The following is a 20,762-nucleotide window of genomic DNA, read 5'->3' as shown; positions in this document are numbered from 1 at the left end:
CACAACTCATTTATCAGGGGCCTTGCAGTAGTAATCCTGGTCACCATGGTAAGAACCAGGGAAGGGAAATACTGACTCAACTTCCATTATCTGTTTAATCTAGAAGGTTCTGGGTATTGAGCCTAGAAAGCCTCCCTCTTGCTACAGTATGACTGGAAGATGAGCACCATGTGCCCACCTTAGCCCTGAGATAAGAGCAGCTGGGAAAGACGGCCAGCTAACGCAATGATCTAACTCTGGTTTGGTGCCTCCATTTGTAGAACCGTGTACCCCTTTGCATGTTTTCAGCTGACATCTAAGGCATTTTTTATCGTAAGTTTAACTAGCTGCAAAGGATGTGATTTCCAGCCGTGATTGTATTTTTTAAACTAGATTGTCATCAGTCCTTAGGGCTGCAGATCAAGTTCATGGAAAACATGCATCATAGAGCCTTATGGGCAAAGTCAGTCCTCATCTGGCAAATCGATAGGGCAAATCAGACTGATTGTGAGAAAGATATGAAAATGTCAGCTTAGTTGTTTTAATTAGTTTTTACTGGGGTTTTGTTGATTTACAGTGGTTATCTTGGTTTCCACTGTACAGCTTCATTTTTTTTTTAATTGAAATGAATGTGTTGATACCCATCCCTGAGACAACCATCTCACTTCTGAATTCTCAGTTGTAGATAAAGAGAATACTGTCACACACGCGCACAGGCCAGCGAGATAAGGCTTGGCACCTTGCCATCCCGGGTTTATGGCCTAGAGCAAACATCTGTCCTGCCCGCAGGGCCTCGTCAGCAGAAGCCAGCAGCCGTGAAGGGTCCCTCTGTCTGATACGGAGGCAGGCGGGGGGGCGTTAAATATTCTATTTGTTTATATGGGTGCACCAGGTCTTAGTTTCACTACTCAGGCTCCTCCTTGCAGCATGTGGAATCTAGTTCCCTGACCAGGGACTGAACCTGGGCCCCCTGGAGTGGGAGGGTAGAGTCTTAGCTGCTGGACCACCAGGGAAGTCTCCCCTGGAGGTTTTTTACACCTAGTAAAACTCAGAATGGGGAGAGCTGTATTTTCCTCCCCAAAATAGTGGGCAGGTAAGTATTAAAGGGGAGGTGGGAAAAAAGACCCAGATGCTTGTTCTCAGGCAGATCTATCTTAGGAAAGAAATATATGGGCTTGAGGATCCGCACAGGGATTCTCAAAATAGTAAAGAGCACACGTGTGTATCCTATGTTGTGACAGGGTGTGCACACACGTGGGTACGTGTGTGCATCTGTGTGTCACCATCCAGAAACCCATAGAGAAAGAGTTAGCACCTCATGACCCCAACTGCCCCCACCTGGAAATGGAAGGCGTGGCTGCTCCCCTCTGCTGGACTGTAGGCCCCAGTGGGCCCAGACCCCATCTGAGCCCCTGTGGATATGTGTCGCTGTCTGTCAATCTACTTTTATTTTTTTATTTTTGGCTGCACCACGCAGGATCTTAGTTCCTTGACCAGGGATCGAACCCACACCTACAGTGGAAGCACAGATTGGAAGCACAGATCTTAACCACTAGACCACAAGGGAAGTCCACTGTCTGTCTGTCTGGGTCCTAGTCACCAGGGTTTTCAGATCCCTAAGAAGAAAGCACATATTAGAAATTCTAACCCCAGCTACAAAGCTGAGCTTAATAGACATGAAGGACAAATGACCAACTCCCCAGCCAGGATCTGAAGCCTGGGAGCCTTTTCAATCCCCAGATGCCTCCCTTCTTTCCCCAGCCTGTGTGCATGCTAAGTTGCTTCAGTTGTGTCCAACTCTGCGCAGGCAAGAATACTAGAGTGGCTGCCAAGACCTCCTCCAGGGTATCTTCCCAGCTTGGGGACAGAACCCGTGTCTCCTGTGGCTCCTGCTTTGCAGGCAGATTCATTACCGCTGAGCCACCAAGGAAGCCTCCTTGCCACAGCACTCACCCTCAAACCCTAAGAGGCTGTTCAGGCACCAGATCCCAGCCTCTGCTGCCTCCTTCTCTGACACAGACTGTCCCTTCCACCCAAACACCACCCATCCTCTGCACCAGGGGACTCAGTGGGGCTCAGGCTGGCTCCCTCACCAGCAGCTGGAGCTGCACAGAGAACAGGACCTGCCAAAAGACCCCCGCCCAGCATGAGCTGACGACCCCAGGCTGGGGACTCCCTCCTTACCTGTCTGAAGCAAACCAGCATTGCTGTCACTAATATGGAAAAACTTCTGTACGTCCAGCAGCACTCCTGTGGACAGATGGACAGCGCTCAGGAAACGGGAAGTTGCCTGCCAGGCCTCCAAAGGCAGCTGCCTCTGCATTTGGGACAGGCTCACAGCTGACCAGCTCAGCACAGACATGGCACCTGGGCCCACTCTTCTCATCCCCCTCTCCCACACATGCGCACAACCACACACACACACACACACACACACACAGGATCCAGCATATCCCAAAGGCACAGACATACCAATTCGCACACGAGCCTGCATGCCCGGACTACACACACATGCTCACACATCACAGACATGCAGATCCACATAGGCACATACAAACAGGCACACCCGGAGATATATACTCCCAGAAGCAGAGACGCTCACACACAGGAGCCAGCACTCACAGCCCTGTAAGTCCAGTCTCGTACATCCACACACATGTACACTGAGAGGTACACATAAAGACACACCCACAGGCACATGTGCATTTGCACATATGCAGGCCTGCCATTCACACCATAGTCAGAGTGACTGGTGTGCTCACTCAGTTGTGTCTGACTCTTTGCGACCCCATGGACTGTGGCCCACAAGGCCCTTCTGTCCCTGGGCTTCTCCACGCAAGAATACTGGAGTGTTTCATTCCTTCCTCCAGGGGATCTTCCTGACCCAGGGATCGAAGCTGAGTCTCCTGAACTGACAGGCGGATTCTTTACCACTGCGCCACCTGGGAAGCCCCGGAATGACTGGCAGCCATCCACTTAGACTACGGTGTAATGAAAGTCCCTGAAACTGTGCAGCGCAGCAGCCTTACTTGTATACAAACTCCAGATATTCATAGATACACATATACATGCATGAGCATGTACACACAAAGATATATGTGCCCTGGCCTGGCCCACGTGCACACACAGCATGTTCTTCTAGAGGCATGAACACACCGACATGGAGTGCCTGTGAGAACTTCAGAGATAGGTCCCATTTAGGTCTGACCTTGGCCCCACCTCCCTGAAGGTTGCAGGTTCTTGCTCTAAGATCTTGCTAGCCTAATATCCCGTCAGTCCCTAGTAGTATATCAAAGCCAGTCAGGGTCCAAGGCACCTACTTATCTGAGCTGTGAGGCTCTGACCCTGTCATCACTTTGAATTATGAGATGGCTGAGGGCCATCAGTATCACTGTCCCCATTATACAGATTGAGAAACAGAGGTCTCAGCCACCTATGGCTGTACAGTTGGGACCATCCCAGCCAGAGGCAGCCTACCCTCCCACCCAGTGTCACAAATGGGGCTCTGCAGAAACGCCCCCACAATGAAGAAGAAAACCTGCCATTCACACCTCGAAGACCTGCCAGTGGGTGAAAAAGATGGAAGAAACAGAGAAGTCAAATAAGAGATTTTTGTTCTGATATTTACTTTGGACCCAATTGCCACAAAATCCAGATACTAGCTTCTATGTCTTTCCTTCTCTCTTAATACTTTTAATTACATGAATTAGATATATTCATTGTCAAGAAAGAGACAACACAGATAAGCAAAGTCAATGGTGGGCTTCCCTGGTAGCTCAGTGGTAAAGAATCTACCTGCCAATGCAGGAGACATGGGTTCGATCCCTGGTCCAGGAAGATCCCACATGACGCAGAGCAACTAAGCCTGGGCACCGCAACTACTGAGCCTGCGCTCTAGAGCCCAGGAACAGCAACTACTGAAGCCCACATGCCTTAGAGCCTGTGCTCCACAACAAGAGAAGCCACGGCAATGAGAAACCGGTGCATCGCAACTAGAGAGTAACCCCTGCTTGCCGCAACTAGAGAAAAGCAAAGACTCAGCACAGCCAAACCTAAATAAATAAATAAAATTATTTTAAGTCAATGGCTAAGTAAAAAATTCTCTACAATCGCATTCATTTTAGGGACTGGACTCAGCCCCTTGTTTTGGCCACTCCTGGGCTCCTCCAAGCCCCATGCTGCTCTGGAGGCAGCCGGGGCACCGAGTGTGGGTCCAGCCTTGTTTTCACCTTTCTGCTATCACTCTGGCCTCCCAGAGACCTGCTTCACGCAAGAGAATTCTTGGAGCGTGAGAACCACCTGCCTCAACAGTCCCCAGGCACCGGGCAAGGTTTCACTTCCCCAGGCCTCCCTCAACCCAATAACCATGGCCCTGCTACTCACACAGCCAGAGGAAGTCCTTTCAGTCCTCGGGGGCTGAAAGACCTCCATACCCCCAGTTGCCCCTTCCCCTCCTCTTCAAGCCCTCCACCCCAACTCCAATGCAGGGCTCCTCAGCTTCAGCCTGATCTATCGCAGTAGCCTCTGACTGACCTCTGTGTCTCCTGTGGCCTCCATCAGAGCCTCAACCCCAGTTACAGTCTCCCCACCTGAAAATTTTCCGTGGCTCCCCATTGTTTCAGCAGGAAGTGCAAGCTCCCAGCCTGGTCCCCGAGAAACCTATGATACAGCCCCAAATACTCTTTCAGAATAATTTCCTGCTTTCTCCATCTCTCTCCACCTCTGATCAGACCCTGCACTTTTGCCCCATTCCCTGCTTTTCTCAGCCTTCAAGACCCAAACCTTCTGCCCCTCATCTGTGAATTCTCTCTGAACCCTCAGTGTTTCATCCTGGGAAAGTTATTTGCTCAGTTGTCTCCAGCTCTTTGTGACCCCACAGACTGTAGCCCACCAGGCTCCTCTGTCCATGGGATTTTCCAGGCAAGAATACTGGAGTGGATTGCTGTTTCATCCTCCAGGGGATCTTCCTGACTCAGGGATCCAACCTTGGTCTCCCGCATTGCAGGCAGATTCTTTACTATCTGAGCCACCAGGAAAGCCCCCTATTTTTTCATCCTGGGGCTGTCCAGCTAATAGTCACTCAGCTCTGTCCTGGATTAGAGACACTTGAACATGTGTTCTGTGTCCCTCTGAGCTCTTCAAAGGCAGTCACCCACAGGGTCTGGTGCTGTCTGCAATCCCCAAGTCACCTTCATTCTGCATTTGCGAGCTGGTAACTGATTAATCCACATCTTGGCCTCAAGGAGCCCAGCTGCTGCAGACACCTCCTCTGAGCTCCCCAGGTACCCTCCCCGCAACCCATGTTTCCTCGTCTGGCTGCATCTCTCTGTCTCGCAGGAGTCCTATTAACAATTTTCTCTCTCTGCCGCATGAGATGGTCATTCCTGTGTTCAGGAGCTACAAGGTTGAATCCCCCTCCACTGGGTCCCCAAGGCCCATAGCACTCAGTTCATCTTGAATGAGTGCATGATCAAGGCAGAAAAGAAGGTTGAACTTTGAACGAATGAACGAAGAAGTGGTGACATGCAGACAGAGCGAGTTGAGCCCTGGGGCCTACAGGAAGGAAGGCAGAATGTGCAAGGTTTGCACGCCGCCTGCTGCCCCAGAAACAAGCAGCCAGCTGGTCCTTTCTTGGAAGCAGAGCCAGGCCACCCTGTCCTACGCCAGGACCTCACCTCAACGTTCCACCCAGAACTTCCAGAGCTTTGTCCGAGGCCCAGCCCTCCCTGGAGTCCTCACCTACCCACTGCCATCAAGCACCCACACCTGTAGGCACACTCAGTCGGGGGATACATTGGGAACTCGTTTGGTCCTCTCCCCATTCAGGCTGGCCTGAAACCATTGCGGGGGGTGGGGGCGCAGAGGTGAGAATAGCAGAGATGTGCCGCACAAGGAGAAAGTTTGCTGGATGGAGGGTCACTGTGGACCCACAGCACCAGCTGGTGGCAGGTGCTGCCCAGCTTGCCCGGCCCCTGCCTCACCTGCAATGATGAACCAGTTCATGTAGTTCAGGAGGTTGATGTAGCAGAGCACAGCAGCAGCCACATAAGCTCTCCAACGGGGCAGGCTCCAGGGCGCGGGCATGGATGGAGAGTCTGTGTCCGCGGCCCTCGAAGGTCCATCTGGCCCCGGGGACTGACTGTGAAGCCCCTCTGACTGCCTGAACTCCACAGACATGCCCCCAGCCTCTCCAGCCTACAGCTCCCGTCCCAGGATGGATGCCGGGATAAAAGACACATCAGCTCTGCACAGAGTCACTTCCTGTGGGCTCCCAGTCGCCCAACCTCAAAGCAGCTGCCCTAACCGCTCAGGATCTTATCACAGGTCTCTGCTGAGCCCACTGCAGCCTCACTGGTGAGATTTCACCATCCACAGCCCCTGAGGCTCGAGGTGGGGGAAGAGAGCTCCTGGCCCACCACCCAGAGTAACTGGTCCTTTTGACCCAGCCTGCGATCCGGTAGCTGCCCTGAGAAACAGAAGCTTTGCAGGACAGGAAGTGAGAGGAGTTTCCTAGAGTCCCGTGTGCTAGGGGAGGGTCTGGCTGCCACACACGAGAAGGACTTGAACGAGGGATTTGAATCTGGGTCCTAGGTGTTGGCCAGGAGAGCGACACTGGACTGGACCGTAAGTGGAGGTTAACCCCTGCTCCTGCGTAAAGTCCTACCTGGAGAGAGACAAAGACGATGAGGGGCTGCCAACAGGAAGGCAGCCCGGGGGCAAAGTTCACCAGTGGATGTGAAATTTAAGGGGAGATTTTTGATGAAGGGCAAAACATTGGCATGCTCTTAAAGTGTCTCTCTAGGGACTTCCCTGGCAGTCCAGTGGCTAAGACTCCGTGCTCCTAATGCAGGAGACCCAGGTTCAAACCCTAGTCAGGGAACTAGACCCCTTCATGCTGCAACTGAAAGATCCCATGTGCCACAGCTAAGACCCAGCACAGTCAAATAAATAAAACAGCATCACTAATGAGGGGCAGAATTCCCACCAGGATTGCATGGCCCCGGTCTAATCACGACAGAATCTCAGACAAACCCAAACAAGGGACACTATTTTTTTTTAATAGACTTTATTTCTTAAGAGCAGTCATAGGTTCACAGAAAATTGAGCAAAATATTTAGATTTCCCACTTACCCCTCTGCTCTCACACATGCTTGGCCTCCCCCATTATCAACACCCCTGCCCAGAGCAGGACACTTGTCACAGTTGAGGGACTTACACTGAAACGTCCTCATCACTCGGAGTCCATCATTCACATTAGAGTTCACTCTCGGTGTTGTCCCTTTTATGGGTTTGGACAAATGAGTACCACCTGTACCTATCATTATGAACTGGAGTCCATGGTGCTAGTGGTAGAGAATCCGCCTGTCACTGCAGGAGACTAAGAGACAAGGGTTCGATCCCTGGGTCAGGAGGATCCCCTGGAGAAGGGCTACCCACTCCAGTATTCTTGACTGGAGAATCCCTATGGACAGAGGAGCCTGGCCGGCTATCAGTCCATGGGGTTGCAAAGATTCGGACACGACTGAGCTACTAAGCACGCATGCACATCATTATCGTGTCTTACAGAACAATTTTATTGCCCTAAAATCCTCTGTACTCTGCCTGATCATCCCTCCCTCCCCTCATCCTCTGGCAACCACTGAAATTTTTACTGTCTCCATAGTCTTCCTTTTCTGGAATGTCATACAGTTGAAACTGTACAGCATGGAGCCCTTGCCGACTGCCTTCTTTCTCTTAGTCATTTGCATCGAAGTTTCTTCCATGTTGCTTTATGGCTTGAGAGCTTCATTTTTGCTTAGTGCTGAATAGTATTCCTCTGTCTGGATGGACTGCAATTTATCCATTCACCTCTGAAGGGCACCTTGGAGGCTCATAAGTTTGGACAATTATAAATAAAAACAAAAATAAACAAATGGGACCTTATGAAACAAAAAAAGCTTTTGCACAGCAAAGGAAACCATAAGCAAAACAAAATGACAGCCCTCAGAATGGGAGAAAATATTTGCAAACAAAGCAATTGGCAAGGCATTAATTTCCAAAATATATGAACAGCTTGTGCAGCTCAATATCAAAAACACAAGCAACCCAACCAAAAAATGGGAGGAAGATCTAAGTAGACATTTCTCCAAAGAAGATATACAGATGGCTAAAAAGTACATGAAAAGATTCTAAACACCACTAATTATTAGAGAAATGCAAATGAAAGATGTTCTGGGGAGGGAGGTGGGAGGGGGGTTCATGTTTGGGAATGCATGTAAGAATTAAAGATTTTAAAATTTAAAAAATAAAAAACTAAAAATTAAAAAAAATAAAATAAAATAAAATAAAATAAAATAAAATCTAAAAAAAAAAAAAAAAACTAATGAGGTATCACCTCACCCCAATCAGAATGGCCATCATAAAAAATCTACAAACAATGAATGCTGGAGATGGTGTGGAGAAAAGGGAATCCTCTTGCATTGTTGGTGGGAACGCAAACCGATACAGCCACTATGGAGAACAGTATGCAGATTCCTTAAAAACTAGAAATAAAACCACCATATGACCCAGCAATCCCACTACTAGGCATATACCCTGAGGAAACCAAAATTGAAAAAGATACATGTAACCCAATATTCACTGCAGCTCTAGTTACAATAGCTAGGACATGGAAGCAACCTTGATGTCCACTAACAGATGAATGGATAAAGAAGCTGTGGTATATATATACAATGGAATATTCAGTTCAGTTCAGTCGCTCAGTCATGTCCGACTCTTTGCAACCCTATGAATCACAGCATGCCAAGCCTCCCTGTCCATCACCAACCCCCAGAGTTCACTCAGACTCATGTCCATCGAGTCCATGATGCCATTCAGCCATCTCATCCTCGGTTGTCCCCTTTTCCTCCTGCCCCTAATCCCTCCCAGCATCAGAGTCTTTTCCAATGAGTCAACTCTTCTCATGAGGCGGCCAAAGTACTGGAGTTTCAGCTTTAGCATCATTCCTTCCAAAGAAATCCCAGGGCTGATCTCCTTCAGAATGGACTGGTTGGATCTCCTTGCAGTCCAAGGGACTCTCAAGAGTCTTCTCCAACACCACAGTTCAAAAGCATCAATTCTTCGGCGCTCAGCCTTCTTCACAGTCCAACTCTCACATCCATACATGACCACAAGAAAAACCATAGCCTTGACTAGACGGACCTTAGTCGGCAAAGTAATGTCTCTGTTTTTGAATATGCTATCTAGGTTGGTCATAACTTTTCTTCCAAGGAGTAAGCGTCTTTTAATTTCATGGCTGCAGTCACCATCTGCAGTGATTTTGGAGCCCCCAAAAAATAAAGTCTGAAACTGTTTCCACTGTTTCCCAGAGATTATCACACCGAGTGAGGCAAGTCAGACACAAAAAACAAATATCATATGATATCAATTACATGTGGAACCTAAAAAAAGGGGTACAAATGAACTTACTTACAAAACGGAAGGAGAGTCACAGATGCACAGATACAGAAAACAAACATGGTTACGGGGAGATGGGGAGGGGAGGACTAAATAGGGAGACTGGGATTGACATATACACACTACATACACAAAACAGGCAACTAATGAGAACCTGCTGCATAGCGCAGGAACTTGGCTCAGTACTCCATAATGGCTTATGGGAAAAGAATCTAAAAAGAAAAGAGTGGATATATGTGTAAGTGATTCACTTTGCTATCCATTTGAAACTAACACAACATTGTAAATCAACTATACTGCAATCAAAATTTTAAAAAACTTGAGCTGACTAAAGAAAGAAATAAAGGTGATAAAAAAAAATCCATGTGCAAGCTTTTGTGTGGACATAAGCTTTTAACTGGGCTTCCCAGGTGGTGCTAGTGGTAAAGAACCCAGCTGCCAATGCAGGAGTTGTGGGTTCAATCCCTGGGTCAGGGAGATCCCCTGGAGCAGGAAATGGCAAACCACTCCAGTATTCTTGCCTGGGAAATCCCATGAACAGAAGAGCCTGGCGGGTTACAGTCCACTGGGTCGCAAAGAGTCGGACATGACTGAGCAACTGAGCATGCACACAGGCTTTTAACTAGAGCCCTTGCTCCGCAGCAAGGAAGCCCACGTGAACAAGCAGAGCCTGTGTGGTGCAATGAAGACCCAGCACAGCCATAAATAAATACGTAAGTTTTAAGTGTCTTAAAGAAACCACAATGATATATTATTCTTCATGTCCACTAGTATGGACTAGGAGTTTAAGCTTTATCAATTAAAAAACCAAAAATAAGTGTTGGCGAAGATATAGAGAAATTGAAACCTTCATACATAGCTGGTAGGACTGAAGATGGTTCAGTCATTGTGGGTTGAGAGGAGGACCATAAAGGAGGCTAAGCACCGAAGAACTGATGTTTTCGAATTGTGGTGCTGGAGAAAAGACTCTTGACAGTCCCTAGGACAGCAAGGAGATCAAACAAGTCAGTCTTAAAAGAAATCAACCCTGAATATTCACTGGAAGGACGGGTGCTGAAACTCAACCTCCAGGTCTTTGCAAAGAGGCCATTCACTGGAAAAGACCCTTGCCATTCCCTTCTCCAGGGGATCTTCCTGACCTAGGAATTGAACCCAAGTCTCCTGCACTGCAGGCAGATTCTTTACTGACTGAGGTACCAGAGAAACCTAGTGCAGGAGACCCGGGTTCAATCCCTGGGTCAGGAAGATCCCCTGGAGAAGGGAATGGCAATCCACTCCATATTCTTGCCTGGAAAATCCCATGGACAGAGGAGCCTAAGGAGCTATAGTTCATAGGGTCACAAAGAGTCGGACACGACTGAGCAACTAACACACACACACACACACACACACACACTCTTACTGTATAACATCCCCACAAACATGGCTTTAAGCAGCTATGGTTGGTGGTGGTTTAATCACTAAGACATGACCGACTCTTTGCAACCCCATAGACTGTAGCCCACAAAGCTCCTCTGCCCATAGGATTCTCCAGGCAAGAATACTAGAGTGGGTTACCATTTCTTTCTCCAGGGGATCTTGCCAATGCAAGGATCAAACCCATGTCTCCTGCATTGTGGGCAGATCCTTTACCACTGAGCCACCAGGGAAGCCCTTAAGTAACTGTAGTTATTTATTATCCCTCATGGTTTCAGTGGGTCAGGAATTTGAGAGCAGCTTATCAGGTGTTCTGAGTCAGTCTCTTGTGTGGTGAAGAGAGATGCCACCCAGGGCTGCGCTCATTTGAAGGCCAGACTGGGGCTGGGAGGGTCCATCTCCCAGGACCCCTGAAGTTCACCCGCATGGCCGGCAAGTTGGTGCTGGCTGTTGGCTCCTCTCTGCGGAACTGTCTGAGTGTCTTCACAGTGGGGTATGTGCCCTTGTGTGTCCTTACAATGTGGGGGCTTGTTTCCTTCAGAGAAAGCAATCCGATAGGAACCGGGGCAGAAACTTCAAAACCTTTCACTTTCTGAGTCTGCATTCTGCTGCGTTCTCATCTGTCACACAGGCCAACCCTGATTCATTGCAGGACAGGACTCCTCAAAGGCACGGATAACCAGGAGGCAAAGCTACCTGGAGATCCTCTTGGAGGCTGGCGACCTCAGCCTTCATCTGTAGGCTTGACCTTTCGCATATAAGAAGAGAGGAGATGTTTCCTGAAAGATGGTCATGTGTATTTATCAGGGAGAGAAGTCTTCCCTAGAAATCCCCAGCCAGCAGCTCCTCTGGACCCCTCAGCAAGGTTTGAGCCAATGTCCATGACCCAGCTGCATGAGAAGCTGGGAAGGTAGGCATGGGGTGAGACTGCCTCTGTTCATGAAGAAGAGGAAGGAAAGTAGCCGTTGGATGAGCCAACAACGCCTTTCGCAGATGGCTAACCACCTCGGCGCCCTCCAAGAGGGACTGAGCAACCGTGCTCCCAGGAAAAGGGGGTGTCACATAACCCTTGACGTTTGGAGGGTTGAAACAAGCCTCCGGTGTGGGCTCCCAAGGAGAAAAGGAAATACTGTCCTAACCTGGGACTCCTGAAGCTAGTGGTCACCCTAACTAGTGGGAAAAAAAGTGAAAATGTTAGTCGCTATGTTGGACCCGACTCTTTGCAACCCCATGAACTGTAGCCCACCAGGCTCCTCTGTCCGTGGAATTCTCCAGGCAAGAATACTGGAGCGGGTAGCCATTCCCTCTTCCAGGAAATTGTACGGGAAAGAGAGCTGCTGCACACTGAGTGCCGCAGTCTTGAGATGTCAAGCCTGAGGAGGCCCTAGCTGAGTTCAGCCCATTTTCAAAAAGCACGGGCATCCTTCACCAGCAAGTCCTAGGGACCGGTTGGGACCAGGCTCCCATAGCGACACCCTGTGGCCGTAAGAAGCAACAGCGGTCAGAGCTATTTCAGGCATTGTGTAAGCAACCAAGTTAGTTATGGAAACTTCAGGGTGGGCTCAAGATCCTGGATTGCTTGCGAATGAGACACGTGCAAGTGTGAGTGATCAACTGGGAAAATAAGAGCTGTGATCATATTGTATCCCATTATGGAACCGACCATGAACCCAGGGCAAAAGCATAGACACATATATCCCAAAGGGTTAACAGTACTTACCTCAGGCGCCTAAAATCATAGGTACTATCTTTCCTTTCTTTTCTTTTTTCCTTACTTGCTAATGGTTGCTGCTGCTGCTGCTAAGTCGCTTCAGCCGTATCCGACTCAGTGCGACCCCAGAGATGGCAGCCCACCAGGCTCCCCCGTCCCTGGGATTCTCCAGGCAAGAACACTGGAGTGCGTTGCCATTTCCTTCTCCAATGTGTGAAAGTGAAAAGTGAAAGTGAAGTCGCTCAGTCGTGTCCGACTCCTAGCCACCCGTAATAATAACAAATATTAACATAGTACTTTCCATGTGATGGGTCCTGCCAGCTACCTGAAGTGGGTATGATAATTATAGTTATCTTTTAGACACAGAAACAGCCCCCAAAAGGCTAAACAACTGCCCCTCTGGCTCTGAACTCTGTGCTCCTCTCCTTTATGCTTTACTTTTTCTTTTCTTTTTTTTTGGCCAAGCTTGAAGGATCTCAATTTCCCTGACCAGGGTTTGAATCTGAGCCCCAGCAGTGAAAATGCTGAGTCCTAACCACACTGGATTGCCAGCGAAATCCTTATACTATTTTACTATCTTATTTGTTTATACTAAATTTTCTGCAGTATCCCACTTATGTAATAATAATAATTAAAAAAAAGCAGTGGCATGGATAGTTTTTACGATCACACCAAAAAATAACGCACACAACAAAACAAGAAAAACGTGGCTGGCCATGAACTGTGCTTCTGGCCGGGATGGGAGGGTGTGTGTGGCACGGGTCAGGGTTGCTGGTGTCACGTGGGTACAGCTACACCAGAAAGTCAGGATTTTGTGCCTGCACAGGCCCACATCCCCTCTTCATGTGGGCTATCCTGATTTTTTTTTTTTTTTGGACCACACCACTTGGCTTGCAGGGTGTTAGTTCCCTGACCAGAGATCAAACCTGGGCCCTGGTAGTGAAAGCACCAAGTCCTAAGCCCCAAGTCCTAACCACTGGACCAGCAGGGCTCTCTTGACTTGGGAGCAGTTTTGAAAATTCCTCCTTTCCCTCAGAATCTACGAATGCAAGGACTAGCAATTAATAGGGACCCAGCCCTGGTGAGTGGTGGGCCTGCACTGGGGGTGGGGTGAGGCTGAAGGAGGCTGCCAAACTGAAGGAACAATGGGAAAAGAGAAGGAAAGGAAGAAAGGGAAAGGAAAAGAGGAAGTGGAAGAAGACGGATAAAAAAAAACGAAGATAATTTTCTCAACTTCCCCCATCCCTGGCTTTCAATATCCACCCATCAGCCTCATGATGCTACCTACCTCCTACTGGTGTTTCCAAACTCCACTCAGAGGTCACCTCCTTCAGGAAGCCTGCAAGCTTGGCTTATCTCTATCATGAAACTTACTGTTCATTATTGACATTTTCTGTCTTCCCTGTGGGTCACCAAGCCCCTCAAAGGAAAGGCCCTCTGCCTGCCTTCTCCAGAGTCTGACCCTGGCCTTGACCAGAGGGGAAACACAAAATGGATGTTGTGAGTGAGTGAATGAAACTTGCTTCTCAGGCTACCAGCTGCACCAGCCTGGGAGTAATCGTTCTCAGCAGCGGCATTTCTGTCGCTATAGCCTTTACCAGCAAATAGCTAGACCTCTCTTCCTTTTTGAAAACATGACCCCAAACACTTCTGTGGGGATCATACAGAGGGAGGCTTGCTTGTGCGTAAAATGTTTCTCCCAAACATAGAGCACTCAGGAGCTCTCTGCACACAAGGGCACCTCTCTGGGGCCTGGGGAAGACATCGCTGTAGCAGTGTTCACAGCTCCCTCCCCGTCGGCTGTGGCCGGGGTGTCAGGCGCAGAGCACAACCCAAGTGGTGGGCAGGAGCCCTATGTGGCATCACTCTGCCCTCCAGCACTGGAGGTTTGCCCTCATCAAGCTCGAGGCCCTGTGACTTCCCTGGTGGCCCAGTGGTTAGGGCTCTGCATTTCTACTGCAAGGGGCACAGGTTCGATCCTAGGTCAGGAAACTAAGATCCCACACACCACACAGGACTGTCAAAAATTTTTTAAAAATTACGCTGGAGGCCCTGACTCTTTGGTTAATCAAGGCAAATTATTTTCCAGGCAGTGGGGGGCTTCCTTGGTGGCTCAGATGGTAAACAGTCTGCCTGCAATGCAAGAGACCCGAGTTCGATGAGGCAGGAAAATCCCCTGGAGAAGGGAATGGCCAAACACTCCAGTATTTTCCAGGGACCACCTGGGCCCTCATGCAAATAGACACCACCTGTCTTCCTCAAGTATTCAAGTGTAACCGAAAGCGACAGGAGGACACAGATGAAACTCAAGCTGAGTCATGACTTTTATTGAAAGGATTTGGAGAGGCAGGGGCTTGTGGCTTAGGTTCTAGTTCCAGCTCTGCTTCTAGGTATCCTGTGTCCAGGTAACACTCGTGCCACCAAAGAGAAGAACGTGTCCTTGGCTCCTGGCTCCACGTGAGACTACCCCACCATCCAGACATTGGAGAGACAAGGCCTTCACGGCTACCCGAGAGAGCAGACACTGGAGAACCTAACTGCCCCACTCCTGACCTCAGTCACCTGGCAGCTAAGGTGCCAAGGAGCCCATGGCCCCACACTAGGCAGCTTGAACTAATTATCTTTTACTGCTTAGCAAATTACCCCCAAATTTAGTGGCTTAAAACAATAATAATATTTTTAATTATAAGGATTATGCACCATGACCAAACAGGATTTATCCCAGATTGGTTTAATATCTGAAAAATCCACTGACGTAATGTATCCCATCAATAAGCAAAACTCACATGATCATCTCAATGAGTGCAAAATTAAAAGCGTTTAGTAAATCCCACACTATTTCCTGATTAAAACACTGCAACTGAGGAGAGGAACTTGCCCATTCTGAAAAAGTACATCTATGAAAAAAATCCACAACTGACACCACAATTAATGACGAAAGACTGGATGTTCCCTCCCACCAAGATCAGGAATCAGACTAGAATGTCTGCTCTCCCCTCTTGTACTCAACATTTTAGCGGAAGTAGTAGTCAGGACAAGCAAGCAGTGGAGCGTTCCCTGTGCAGAGGGCCCAGGCTCGATCCCTGGTCAGGGAACTAGATCCCACAGGGAGCAACTAAAGATCCCAGGTGCTGCAACTAAGACCATACGCAGCCAAATCAATAAATATAAACATTTTTTAAAAATGGAATTCTTGGTTCCTGCTCCCAGGTTCCTCCTTCCTCTGTCTTCTCACACCATTAAAGCGCCATCATCCACCAGATGCTCAAGTAAAAAACCAAATGAGCCTTTTTCTTCCTTCATCCCCCATACTCAGTCCTTCAGCGAATCCTGCCCCCTCTAAAACACATTTTGAATCTATCCTTTTTCTCCTCATCTCCACCAGCCCTCACCTGGACCCCCACAGTGGGATGTGAACTGGCCCCTCTGTTTCCACCACTGCCTCACCGGCCCACAAGTTACACAACCCCCGAGTGATCTGTGTAAAATGGATATCAGATTAGGTAACTCCCCTGCTTGAGTAAACCACTGGGAGTGGGGGAACTACTTTCCAAAGGTTTTCTCCCACACACAGTGTAAAATCAAATCCCTTTCCCTGAATTCAGCCTCTAGTGATCTGACTCTGCTGACTTGGCCCCACATCTCTTATCTCCCTCCCTGCTCCCCATCCTGTTTGTTACAGGCATGCTTTCTCTGTCCCTCAAACACAAATGCTCATCCTCATTTCAAAAACTTAATCACCTCTGCCCGGAATGCTGTTCCTTAAGATCGTTGCACAACCAGCTCATTCTTATTAAGATATCAGCGTAAATGTCACCACCTCCAGGGAGCCCTCCCTGACTACTCAATTTTTAAAAAGTCACCCAAGGACTTCCGTGGTAGTCCAGTGAATAAGTCTCCACATTCCCAATGGAGGGGGGCCCAGGTTTGATCCCTGGTTGGGGAACTGGATACTGTATGCAGGCTGCCACAAAGATCCCACAAGCCACAACTAAGACCCAGCACAGCCAAACTAGATAATAAATAAATTTTTGAAAAACAAAAATGTCACTCAATGTGGAGAAGAGGGAATCCTCCTACACTTTTGGTGGGAATGCAAGTTGGAGCAGCCACTGTTAAAAAAAAAAAAAAAGGTATGTAGGTTCCTCAGGAAACTAAAAATAGAACTACCGTGTGTGTGTGCTCAGTCGTGTCTCTTTGCGACTCCATGGACTGTAGCCTGCCAGGCCCTTCTGTCTATGGAATTTTCCAGACAAGAATACTGGAGTTGGTTGCCATTACCTACTGCAGGGGATCTTCCCAATCCAGGAATTGAACCCTGCTGCTGCTGCTTTAAGTCGCTTCAGTCGTGTCCGACTCTGTGCGACCCCATAGACGGCAGCCCACCAGGCTCCCCCGTCCCTGGGATTCTCCAGGCAAGAACACTGGAGTGGGTTGCCATTTCCTTCTCCAATGCATGAAAGTGAAAAGTGAAAGTGAAGTCGCTCAGTCGTGTCCGACTCTTAGCGACCCCATGGACTGCAGCCCACCAGGCTCCTCTATCCATGGGATTTTCCAGGCAAGAGTACTGGAGTAGGGTGCCATTGCCTTCTCCGAATTGAACCCTAGTCTCTTGCATCTTCTACATTGCCAGGCTAATTCTTTACCACCAGGCCACCTGGAAGCCCAGAATTACTACATGATTCAGCAAGCACGGAACCAACCTAAATGTCCATCAGCAGATGAATGGATAAACATGTGGCTCATATATACAATGGAATATAACTCAGCCACAAAAAAAGACAAAGCCATTTGCAGCAACATGAATGCAACTAGAGATGATCATACTAAGTAAAGTAAATCAGCGGAGAAGGCAATGGCACCCCACTCCAGTACTCTTGCCTGGAAAATCCCATAGACAGAGGAGCCTGGTGGGCTGCAGTCCATGGGGTCACTAAGAGTCGGACACGACTGAGCGACTTCACTTTCACTTTTCACTTTCGTGCATTGGAGAAGGAAATGGCAACCCACTCCAGTGTTCTTGCCTGGAGAATCCCAGGGACGGGGGAGCCTGGTGGGCTGCCATCTATAGGGTTGCACAGAGTCGGACACAACTGAAGTGACTTAGCAGCAGCAGCAGCAAAGCAAATCAGAAAAAGACAAATACCACATGATACCACTTATGTGTAGAAAATAAAGTATGACAAGGGTTAAGACTCCATGCTTCCAATGCAGACTATGAGGGTTTTATCCCTGGTCAGGGAACTAGATCCCAAGTGCTTTGCAACACACCCAAAAAATAAAATAAGACCAAATGAACCTATTTATGAAACAGAATCATGGACATAGAGAATAGACTGCAAGGGTGAGAGGTTGTGGGAAGGATGCAGAGGGAGGTTGAGGTTAGCAAATGGAAGCTTTTATATATAAAGTGGATAAACAACAAGGTCCTACTTTATAGCACAGAGAACTGTACTTAACATCCTATGATAAACCATAATGGAAAAGAACATTTTTTTAAAGTATGTATATATATATGTGTGTGTGTGTGTGTGTGTGTGTAACTGAAACACTTTGCTGTACAGCAGTAATTAACACAGCAATGTAAATCTCTATACTTCAACTAAAAAAAAGTCATCCAGTCACTTTCTGTCCCAGCTTCAGTTTAATGCTCTGCATGGTTCCTATCACTGATTGTTTTTTCTTTCTTCCCCCTCTGTCATCACCAGCACCTGACACTCAAACCATGCTCATTCACATTTTAATAAAGAAAGGGATGAATTGCTGTGTGACTTAAGGCAGGACAGTGCTATTTTCTGAGCTTTCTCCACAAAAAAATTATGTGACTGAATAAGCTCTGTCTCTAAGGACCAATAGCCCTTAAGGCAAATCAGAGCTATGATGGTCAGTGACCACCAGGTGTCGCTAAAGACAGCTTCGCTAAGAAGTGATTCCATGGCACAGCCCTTTCAAGGCTGCACCAGAGGGCTAAACCATCAGCTCACCATTAAGAAGGTCTCCAAGAACACTTGAGAGTCAACACACATCTACTAGAGGCCAGCCAGGCAAATGCCCTGGGGCTGGGGACTCAGTCTTCCAATCTGTCCATTGGGTATACACTCATTGTCCAGGTTCTAGGTCAAACACTTCCACTGCTGCACAATTGGGGTGGGAGGAAACAAATTTAAAACATTTCCTCAGGGACTTCCGTGGTAGTCCAGTGGCTAAGACTCAGCACTCCCAATGCAGGGGGCCCAGGTTTGATCCCTGGTCAGGAACAAGATTCCACATGCCACAACTAAAGATACCACATGCGCAGTGGTATCTTTACTAGATCCAGTGCAGCCAAATATAAATAAATATCAAAAATAAAAACATTTCTTCAGAGAGTTCCCTTGTGGGCTAGTGGTTAGATTCTGGGGCTTTGCTGCTATGGCCCAGGTTCTATTCCTGGTCAGGGAACTGAGATCCTGCACGGGGCAGCCAAAAATAAATAAATAAATGACATTTTATCAGCATGAAAAGAAACCCTGTACCCATGAGTAGTCACTCTGCATTCCCCCCAACTTCCCTCTTCTGCCCCTTACCCCAGACCTGGTAACCACCAGTCTACTCTCTGTCTCTATGGATTTGCCTGTTCTGGACATTTCATACGAGTGGAAGCATACATGTGGCCTTTCGTATCTGGCTTTGTTCACTAAGCATAATGTTCTCAAGATTCATCCATGTCCTTGCCTGGATCGCTACTTCATTCCTTTTTATAGCTGAGTAATATTCCAGTGTAGGGATCCCCTACCACTTGTTTATCCATTCATCAGTGGGGTTGACATTCGGGTTGTTTCCACTTTTTGGTTGTGAGTAATGCTGCTATGAGCATTAAGTTTTTGTGTGAATCTATGTTTTCAATATATTGGGCATATATCTAGAAGCAGAATTGCTAGATCAAATGGCAGCTCCATATTTAAGTTTGAGGAAATGACAGAATGTTTCCCACAGTGACTGTTCAGTTCAGACCAGTTCAGTCGCTCAGTCGTGTCCGACTCTTTGCGACCCCATGAATTGCAGCACGCCAGGCCTCCCTGTCCATCACCAACTCCCGGGGTTCACTCAAACTCACGTCCATCGAGTCAGTGATGCCATCCAGCCATCTCATCCTCTGTCGTCCCCTTCTCCTCCTGCCCCCAATCCCTCCCAGCATCAGAGTCTTTTCCAATGAGTCAACTCTTCCCATGAGGTGGCCAAAGTACTGGAGTTTCAGCTTTAGCATCATTCCTTCCAAAGAACACCCAGGACTGATCTCCTTTAGAATGGACTGGTTGGATCTCCTTGCAGTCCAAGGGACTCTCAAGAGTCTTCTCCAACACGACAGTCCAAAAGCATCAATTCTTTAGCGCTCAGCTTTCTTCACAGTCCAAATTTCACATCCATACATGACCACTGGAAAAACTATAGCCTTGACTAGACGGACCTTTGTTGGCAAAGTAATGTCTCTGCTTTTGAATATGCTATCTAGGCTGGTCATAACTTTCCTTTCAAGGAGTAAGCATAACATTCTACATTTCCACCAACAACATTCCAGGATTCTGATTTCCCCACATCCTTGTAAACATTTGTAATCTGCCTTTTTGATTCTAGCCATTCATTCTAGTGAGTGTGAAGTTGTATCTTATTTACTGGGGGTTTGATTGGTGCTTCCTTCATGACTAATGATGTTGAACGTCTTTTAGTGTGGTTACTGGTCATTTGCATATCTTCTTCAGAGAAACGTCTACTCAAATCCTTTGCCCATTTTTAAACTGGGTTGTCTTCTTCTTGTTCTTTTGTTTTCTGCTTTATTTTTGGCCATGTGGCTTGTGGGGTGTTAGTTCCCCAACCAGGCATCAAACCCCCACACAAGGCAGTCAAAGTGCAGAGTCCTAACCACTACACCTCCAGTGAATTCCCTCAGTGTCTTTTCATTGTTATGTTTTAAAAGTCCTTTATAATTTCTAGATACAACTCGCTTATCAGCTACATGATTTGCAAAACTTTTTTCCCATTCTCCCACGGGTTGTCATGTTCTTGATATTTGCTTTATATGTCTTAAGGTGACTTGTTTCATCTTAGTAGGTTACTCCTAGAATTATGATGTAGATATTCTTATTTTTCCCCATAAATATTTATTTTAACTTTTCACTGTTTCGGGCTATAGACGATTAACAATATTGGGACAGTTTCAGGTGAACAGCAAAGGGACTCAGCC

At 47.8% G+C, this 20,762-nt stretch overlaps 1 protein-coding gene across 2 annotated transcripts in view; it reads right to left on the bottom strand.

Annotated features, from left to right (window-relative positions):
* Positions 1–6,470, bottom strand: part of SPNS3 (SPNS lysolipid transporter 3, sphingosine-1-phosphate (putative)) — a 42,453-nt gene extending 35,983 nt beyond the window's left edge. The window contains exons 1-2 of one of the 2 annotated variants that reach the window (XM_069603171.1): positions 5,961–6,470; positions 2,164–2,229 (exon numbers count right to left, since the gene is read on the bottom strand). In XM_069603171.1, the coding sequence (XP_069459272.1) occupies positions 2,164–2,229; positions 5,961–6,156 (262 nt within the window). In that variant the 5' untranslated portion in view covers positions 6,157–6,470. The remainder of the gene's footprint in view (positions 1–2,163; positions 2,230–5,960) is intronic. The other variant, XM_069603172.1, reaches the window with a different exon arrangement.
* Positions 6,471–20,762: the final 14,292 nt, after the last annotated feature.

The sequence above is a fragment of the Ovis canadensis genome, chromosome 11 (genome assembly GCF_042477335.2).
Source record: "Ovis canadensis isolate MfBH-ARS-UI-01 breed Bighorn chromosome 11, ARS-UI_OviCan_v2, whole genome shotgun sequence".
Taxonomy (NCBI): Eukaryota; Metazoa; Chordata; class Mammalia; order Artiodactyla; family Bovidae; genus Ovis; species Ovis canadensis.
Note: the sequence above shows the minus strand (reverse complement) of the source record. Positions and strands in the feature narration are given on the sequence as shown.